Source organism: Cebus imitator, unplaced genomic scaffold, assembly GCF_001604975.1.
Source record: "Cebus imitator isolate Cc_AM_T3 unplaced genomic scaffold, Cebus_imitator-1.0 Scaffold575, whole genome shotgun sequence".
NCBI lineage: Eukaryota > Metazoa > Chordata > Mammalia > Primates > Cebidae > Cebus > Cebus imitator.
The window spans coordinates 236,866-245,539 of record NW_016107890.1 but is presented as its reverse complement, the minus strand read 5'-3'; the positions used below and the strand labels follow the sequence as shown (position 1 = coordinate 245,539).

Genomic DNA, 8,674 nt, shown 5'->3' with positions numbered 1-8,674 from the left:
AAGTCAGAATATAGAAATAGGATTGTGCAAATAATTCTAAATCATGAAAATTACATTAACTGCAGTTGAGCTGGAAGAAATATCCTTCAGGTCCTGCATGAATTACATTGTACTTAAAGTAACAGGACACAGCAGATACTGTAAAAAAGAGAAAAAAGGTTGGAACATTTCTAGAGCAACATTTATGTTTTGGATTTCAAATTCTCACTTTGTAGACAAGGAAACTAGATTTTTTTTCTCTTTAGGTGAAAAATGGGAAGATTAAATAAGCCATGAGAAGATTTTTCAAAAGGACATGAAGCTCCAATGGTAAGAAGTGGGTAAACAGGATTATACTTGTGTGGGGAATGCCAGTTCCTGGGTTATGGCTGGTTTCTGTTTTTCTGGCCAAATATCGTATTCAGAATTTGGAATTCTATGAATAATTATTCTCTCCCACCAAAGTAGAACAACAAATACAACAATGGCCTATTTGTAAACTACGTTCTTAAGTTTTTAAACTTGAGCTACAATTTTACAAGCTGACTTCCATTAATGTGTCATGTAAAAAAAAGCCAAATTGGAAATACAATGATAATGGCAATGATAACGGTAGGTGAACACTTAAATACTTTCAGGATTATGTATTTTATTAGCTAGAAATAAAACAAAATGCAGAGGAGAAGGAGACGCTTTACACATTCCTGAAAGCCTCTTCAATTATCTGCATATAGTTTCTGCAGCAGGGATGACCCTTCTCCAACACCCAAGCCCATACACCCTTTCTCTTGGTCTCAAACACACAGACATAAAATATATGTGGGCAGTTTACCATTTTCCAGTATTCATTAATTCAACTGCTTCATTGATTTTATCAAAATTCAGAGTATGAGTAATTAGTGGGTCTAGATTAAACTTCTCTGCCATATAATCAGCAACCAGTTTAGGGAAGTGCTTTCTGCTTTTCCAGCCTGGAAATACACAGATTAATGACAAATTTTATACATGAGGGTTCATTATAAAAGAAAGGCCATCAAAGCAACTGCTGAAGATGTTGGCTTTGACTGAGAAAATCTAAGGCTATCCCATTTACTTGCCTCAGTCATCACGAGAATGACTACCCAAACCACACTCCTTGTGTAGGGGGTTGTGTTCCTAAAGGAGACGTCTGGTACTATGGAGGAGAATTCATTCAAAGCAGATAGAATGTGGACCTTGCCTTGAGGTGTTCCTGGTATCAGGCTGCAATCTTTCAGGAGCAGTGAATCCATATCTTACGTGTAACAAAGGCCAAGGTCTTGGGAATCATGAAAAGAAACAATTCAAATGTTAAGTATAGCACATTTTTGTGTGTGCATGCCCTTGTGTATGTTTTGATCTGCTGCTTCATGAGTCAAATAACTTAAAAGAATTTTCACCATGGCAGCAGTCCCAGTGAAAACCCTTGGGAAAAGAATGTGTACAAAACACTATAAGAATAAAATGTGCTTTCTGGAAGAATTGTACAAGCAAAGATGGAGTTAGCTAAGGTAAGATAAGTTTAGCGTTGTATTTTCTCTATTCTCATGATTTTTTCAAGAAATGAATTAAATTTAGCACTGTGCTAAGTGCCATGCTCAGTGCATTACCACAAAGAATTTGGCAGTCTGCTCATTTCTAGAAAGAGTGGGTGTGGTGTAATTGTGCAGAGTGTAATGTGGCGTAATCTGCTCAGGGTTCTGTGCAGATTATTCTGTGATAGGATCTTGGCAGTTACTTGCTTTTCTTGGTTCCAGCTTAGGTTAGGCTTCCCCACTTATTCTCAAAACTACCACAAACTCTTCCAACAGATTTATTTTAAATTTGAGTTGGTTTCTGTTATATGCAACTAAGAATTCTACTTACTGCTCTATGTCATGACATGAAGGGCCAAGTGTCTATTTCTATCTGTTTTATCTTTTGGTTGGTGTTCTGATAAAGCATTTTTATATCTATGTCAACTCCCCCACCCCTCACCTTTTTTTTATTCATTCAACCAAATGACATAGGAATGAAAATTCTAGGACCACAGACAGGACTAGGCAGTGTTTCTCAACAAGGCACTACTGGTATTTTGGGTGGGGAACATTCTTATTTTGCACATTGTAGGAGGTTTAGCAGGACTGTCCAACACCCATTAAATGCTATCCTTGATTGAAAATCATTGAACCAGAGGACTACACTATCTGTGGAAGAAACTAATTTACATTAATGATCACTATATGAGTGTTAGAGTGGCCAATGAATTAGGTTCATTCACTGAGGGTTTTAAGAATACTTGTGATCTTATTTTTACAAGACTGAGCTGAGTATATGTATTTCGAATTATCATCTATAAATACAATAGAGAGAAATGGCAATGGTTGTATTCAATGATCTTAAATAGAAGAACTGAAATTACAGTTTTAACTGGATTATTACTATTTTTTTCTTGCTGGTCCTGCCATGTATCTACTCTTTATAGATGAATTAAGTAAGACTTCTAATATCTGTAATAACATGCTGCCATAGTTAACTTGGGGACTACAGACAGCTCACTAGTGCAGGTAATGCAGACAACTCCTCTAATTCTCATCTCTTTTTTGCCCAGGCATTCGAATTGCCCAGAGTTTCTGGATAAATACATTTCTTCATAAATTCCAGATTGCTAGCTTATAAACCCAGAATCTTAAGTGGATTTATTTAATTTAGTTTGTCTTCTACTTTTTCAATAAAATACTCTTCTAATGTCTATAAAAATGTCCCAGGACAGATTAAAAAAACAGAAAATCAAAGGATTCTATGATAAGATATTTTTCCTCTGGGTAAAATAATTCTCATTTTTTAAAATTAATAGTATTTCTTTTAAATCATGAATTCATTGTGTTTAATATCTTTGAGTTGGTAGTATGACAACTCATTTGCTTAGGATAAGATTTTACATGAGTTGGCTGGGCGTGGTGGCTCACGCCTGTAATCCAAACACTTTGGAGGCCAAGGCGGGCGGATCACCTGAGGTTGGGAGTTCAAGATAAGATTTTACATGAGTTGAACAATGACAACTAATGGCTAAGTATATCCTCCAAAGAATCTCAGCTGGCAGGTGTATAATTTCACTGAAGTATAGTTATAGATTACAATATTGCCTATTCATTTCAATTTAGAGTTTGCTTTAAACTTTGGACACTGGATTCTTTACCAATCAATTAAAAAACCTCTTCTCCCTCTTTGCATGAGAAAAAGCTTTCTAAGAGGCACTAGATACACCCATTATCCATCCTTTTATATTGGGTATTCATATATTGAAACAAAATCTGTAATCTAAAGCTATTGTTTTATGTCCTTTCTTAAGTGTTTATGGTACATTTTTCTATTTCCCACCTTCACCTTCTCAGGCATTTCCACGCTTCCCTGCTTCATCCATACCTCTAAAAACAGAACCCTTCAAAGAACGTCCTGAGAGGAACAACTGGCCACTGATGTTGAGTTGAACACTGACAGGCAACACCCCAACAATCACACAGACCCCATAGCTCTCATGGCAGGAGGCCAGGGCAGCTGTCTGTTGTAAAGTGATGCAATTCAGTATAGGGGTTAAAAGATGTATGTGAGGATTGAGCCTACATCTTAAGTTCAGCTTAACTTCTGAATGGTCTATGACTTTCTTTTCTGATTCTCCCTATTCTCATTTGAGGTAATGTTTATCTTAAAAGGATGCTATGAAACACAGATAGACCTTGTATGCTGCCTAGTATAGTACCTGGCACTTTAGGACTCAGTAAATGGAAATAACAAAAAACAAAATAGTAAAGACATACACAGTAGCGATAATAAAAATAATTTTTTTTTTTTTTTTTTGAGATGGAGTTTCGCTCTTGTTACCCAGGCTGGAGTGCAATGGCACGATCTTGGCTCACCGCAACCTCCGCCTCCTGGGTTCAGGCAATTCTCCTGCCTCAGCCTCCTGAGTAGCTGGGATTACAGGCATGCGCCACCATGCCCAGCTAATTTTTTGTAGTTTTTTTAGTAGAGACGGGGTTTCACCATGTTGACCAGGATGGTCTCGATCTGTTGACCTCGTGATCCACCCGCCTCGGCCTCCTAAAGTGCTGGGATTACAGGCGTGAGCCACCGCGCCCGGCCGCAATAAAAATAATTTTTATAAGACTTTTTACTGATGCAGGTAGCTGGTAAGAATTGACATTTTTCTTTTAGACATCTAAGAAGACAGATATTTAATAAGATGCTAGCAAAGTAAGAAACAGATATCTTTATATTTGTTATGTTCAAAGGCTATTTCTCATAGTAAGACTGTAAGAAAGGTTTTGTTGTATCTTCTTACAGATAAAGGAATTTATGTAGGGTGAATCATGAAAAGATTTTTTATGCTGGGAAAGGGGCCTGGTTGGAAGAGGCAGTTGTTAAATTTCCATGCTGCCGACTAGAAGATAAAGCCATGCAACCCAATAATATACTATTTCTTCAAATCTCCAAAGAAAACAAGCCTCAGATTTTGAATTAACTTCCCCTCAGTTTCTGTTCTCATATAAACCATGTTCAGCCAGAAAAGTCACCATGTTTTTTCCCCTTCAATTTGAAATGAACCCGTTTAATCATGACTAGCAAATATTTTTCTTGGAAACTTATCTCAGATCCAGCATGAAAGACTACTGAAAGTGAAAAGCACATTGATTTATAAGGTCATTAATCAAATTTTAACCTTATCTTGCTTAAAACTTCTGGCTTTGAAACTATATGAAAGTTCTAGATTTAGTATCTGGGATAGTGAACAAATCTGTAGGAGCAGACAGAGGGCACTAGCTGAGATGTCATGGAACACAAGGAAAATTAGAGGAATGTAGAGGGAATTTAAGAGAGCTCATTCAATTATAATCTAGAACTGTGACTGGTAAAAGTATTGGTAATTTTCACTTCAGAGGATTACATACCCAGTGTCCAGATTTCCAATGGCCTTAAAGCAAAACTCTATACCAGCATCTGTCATATGAAATAAAGCTTCTTGAATGGGTTTCTTGAAGTCCTGAGGGTTGATGCACTCAGTGGCACCCAATTCCTTTGCCTTCTTAAATTTATCCTTGTTGACGTCCACTCCAATGATCCTGGCTGCTCCTGCTGCTTTACAACCCGTGACAACAGACAAACCTATTCCTCCCAGGCCGAACACGACACAGGTAGAACCTGGAGTCACCTAAACACATAACAGGCAAAAAACCCAGAAAACAAAAAGCAAAGAGAACATACACCTTTACTCAGTTGGGAGGGCCAAGTCTATACGCATGCATTTTTATGAGTCATAAGCATATGTTATGTTTATATATATAACTAGAAAGTTTTGGTTTTTCAAAATATTTCTAGATATGGGATACTCTTGACACAGGAACAAAAAACTACCGGAAAGTAGAGTTTCAACTCCCAGGAATTAGCCTGAGTAGTAGTTTAAATGAATTTTCATTGCATCTTAAGACTTATTTGACAGTATTTAATTCCAGATATGTTTGAGTTATTTAAAATTATCTCCATCTTCCTACAACCCTCTCTCTCTCTCTCTTTCTCTCTCTCTCTCTCTCATCGGTCTTTTGGTATCTGTAAAATTTTCATTACTTATGGGGTCAATGCCTTGTGAAGGCAAAGGTTTATTTATTTTTTTATTGAGTACTGTCCTACGTAGGACCAATTTAAATAGAATTCTTTCCATTCTATCTCTCTGTATAGTATTGGGACTGACGGACACTGGAAAAGGCAAAGTCCTAAAATTCAACAGCACCTTTAAAAGGGAGCTGGGAAGGTTTGAGTGATGTTTTAGAAATAAGAGTTCAATAGTAGCCTGTTCAGCCAGAATGGGATTTCTCTGGTCAATGTGTCTAATGTTGTAACACCCCTTTCATTACTTGGTTCGTTTACTCTCCTTTCCTTTTTATTAGCATTTGTCAATACCTAATATATAATGCAATATAATATTAGCTTCATGAGTTTTGTTAGCTGCTGAATTCTAGCACCTGGAACAGTGAATGGCTCCAAAAACATTTGTCAAATGAAAGAAAAAATAAACTGGAATATGAAAGGCGACAGAGTCATGTTGTAACCATGTTAGATTTAATTTCCAGGAATTCCTGATATTTCCACTTGTGAATGGCATCCAGACTTAATCTGTCATTTACTACTGACCAAGAAGGAATGGGAAAAATGTTGAAGGGGGGTGTGGGATGACTTGGTAGACAGTAGAGAACTCAGGGATGTTTGGAGTCAGGCTTGGGATTTTTTTTTTTTTTTGTATGATAAAATATGGCCAAGATGCATGAGGTCTTTCAACTCCCAATAATTCCATTCCAAATGGGTATAAATGCCCCTCACCTTGGCAGTGTTGATTGCAGCACCAAACCCAGTGGAAGAGCCACAGCTAATTAGGCATACTTTTTCCATAGGAGCAACTGCACCAATCTTGGCAACCGAGATTTCCTTTATCACTGTGTTTTCAGAGAAGGTGCTGGTATTATCGAAGTGATCTATTGATTATCCCTTTCAGGTAAACCTGCTGGTACCATCAGACATCAGTTGGGTTTTTGACTGTCTTTTATAGACAAAAATAAACAAAGTTTATTTTGAATTAGAAAGCAAAGTTTATTTTGAATTAGAAAGCTTTCCAATGAAAGTGAAATTTCAGTGAAAATTCCAATGAAATTTCACTTTCATTGGAATTAAGTGAAATTCTTAATCACTTAATTCCAATGAAAGTGAATTAAGTTTTTAAAAAGAACATATTAGTAAACACTTACTTGGATTGTATACAAAAATTGCCCTCAGAATTCAGGCAAGAGGTACATTCTCCACATTGTGGTAGAAAGTGTGATAACTGGGTCACATAAGAGAGCAAAATCACGTCTTATTAAGATATTGTTTTTTAAAGCAACGATATAGCTGTTTTTCAGGATTTTGACAGCAAGTCACCCAAGAAGAAATGACAGCTGATAGTTATTTCCACACTCAGTTGTGCTTGATACCACAAAGAATATCAAATACTTACAAAAAAAGAGGATGTCTTCAGCATCTGGGTCCAGCCCTGAGCTCAGTGGCTGAATCTTGAGGAACTGGCCCCAGATTTGCCTCCTTTGTAAGTTCCTCTTAGAGTATCAAATAGTTTTTTGTGATATATCCATTCAGTCAAGCCTTATCTCTTCTTACATTTTTGACACTAATTTCTTCTCTTGAGGATTGATTTAAAATAGTATGGATACCACATACTCACAGAATAAGCTCTGGATTAGGAAGAAAAAATTGCTTCTGTGCTGTCCTCTGTGTTTCACGTGAACCCTTTCTTCTTGACCTTAGAGATCAAAAGTAGGCAGATTTCTCTTAGTAGGGGTCAAACTATCAGGACATGATTAGAAGAGCTCACCTGTGATGCATTTACTGGCTGCCCCCATGGTTTAACACTGTAAACCAGAGAAATTTGTTTTATACTTGTAGTTAAAAGCCTTATTAAGATTTAGTTTCTTCTGTTTTATTTATTCATTTTTAAAAAAGTAACACATACATATGGTAAAAATTTAAACTACACAAAAGTGAAAATTGTCACTCTATTCCCCAGATCTCCATCTTCGAGACAGGTACTCTGACTATAACCATGATATTTTTCAGAGCTGTAACCCCTTTAAAAATGAAAAGGTGAGCATACTATCTACCCTGTTTTGGGCCTAGCTTTTTTACTTAACACTGTATCTTGGAGCTTTGTATTTTTGTACATATAGTGCTCCATCATTAACCAGTGCCATAAACACTGATAGATATTTGGGTTGTTCTTTGTTTCCCTCCACCCAACACTAAAAACAATAATGCAATCAGTATCTTATGGTAGGCAGAGTTCTAAAATGCCCTCCCAAAGATGTCCTGCACAAAGCCCTAGAAACTGTAACTATGTTATGATATCATGCCTGTGAGTATGTTATGCTACATGGCAAGGGGTGCTCTGTAGATGTAACTAAGGTTACTAATCAGTTGACATTAAGATAGGGAGATTATACTGAATTATCCAGGTGGACCCAAGGTAATCACATGAGCTACTGAAAGAACAGAGGAAGGCAAAGGAGGAAATAAAAGTTACTTAACACCTGTGAAGGATTTGGTGGGCCACGGCTGCTTTGAGGCTGGAAGGTGCCACAGAAGAAGAAATGTGAGCAATTTCAGGGAGCTGACCACTGGTGAGGGAATAAGGACCTTAGTCCTTACAGCCTCAAGGAATTGGATTCTGAAAACTACTTGAATGAACTGGAAGTGGATTTTTCTCCAGAGGCCTCAGGTAAGAATCCAGTTGGCTACCACCTTGATTTTGACCTTGGAACATGAGTAGAGAACCCATCCAAGCCTACTCAGATTTCTGACCTATAGAAACTGAGATAATAAATTTGTGTTATTTTAAACTGTTATATTTGTGGTGATTTTTTTTCTAGCAGCAATAGAAAATGAGTACATGAGCCGGGCGCGGTGGCTCAAGCCTGTAATCCCAGCACTTTGGGAGGCCGAGGCGGGTGGATCACGAGGTCAGGAGATCGAGACCATCCTAGTCAACATGGTGAAACCCCGTCTCTACTAAAAATACAAAAAATTAGCTGGGCATGGTAGTGCATGCCTGTAATCCCAGCTACTCAGGAGGTTGAGGCAGGAGAATTGCCTGAACCCAGGA

At 37.4% G+C, this 8,674-nt stretch overlaps 1 protein-coding gene across 1 annotated transcript in view; it reads right to left on the bottom strand.

Annotated features, from left to right (window-relative positions):
* Positions 1–113: 113 nt before the first annotated feature.
* LOC108294356 (alcohol dehydrogenase 6-like) overlaps positions 114–8,674 on the bottom strand; it is a 42,623-nt gene continuing 34,062 nt past the window's right edge. The window contains 6 exon segments of the mRNA XM_017516207.2: positions 114–138; positions 812–950; positions 3,403–3,538; positions 4,922–5,185; positions 6,349–6,565; positions 6,771–6,847. Of these exon segments, the coding sequence (XP_017371696.2) occupies positions 114–138; positions 812–950; positions 3,403–3,538; positions 4,922–5,185; positions 6,349–6,565; positions 6,771–6,847 (858 nt within the window).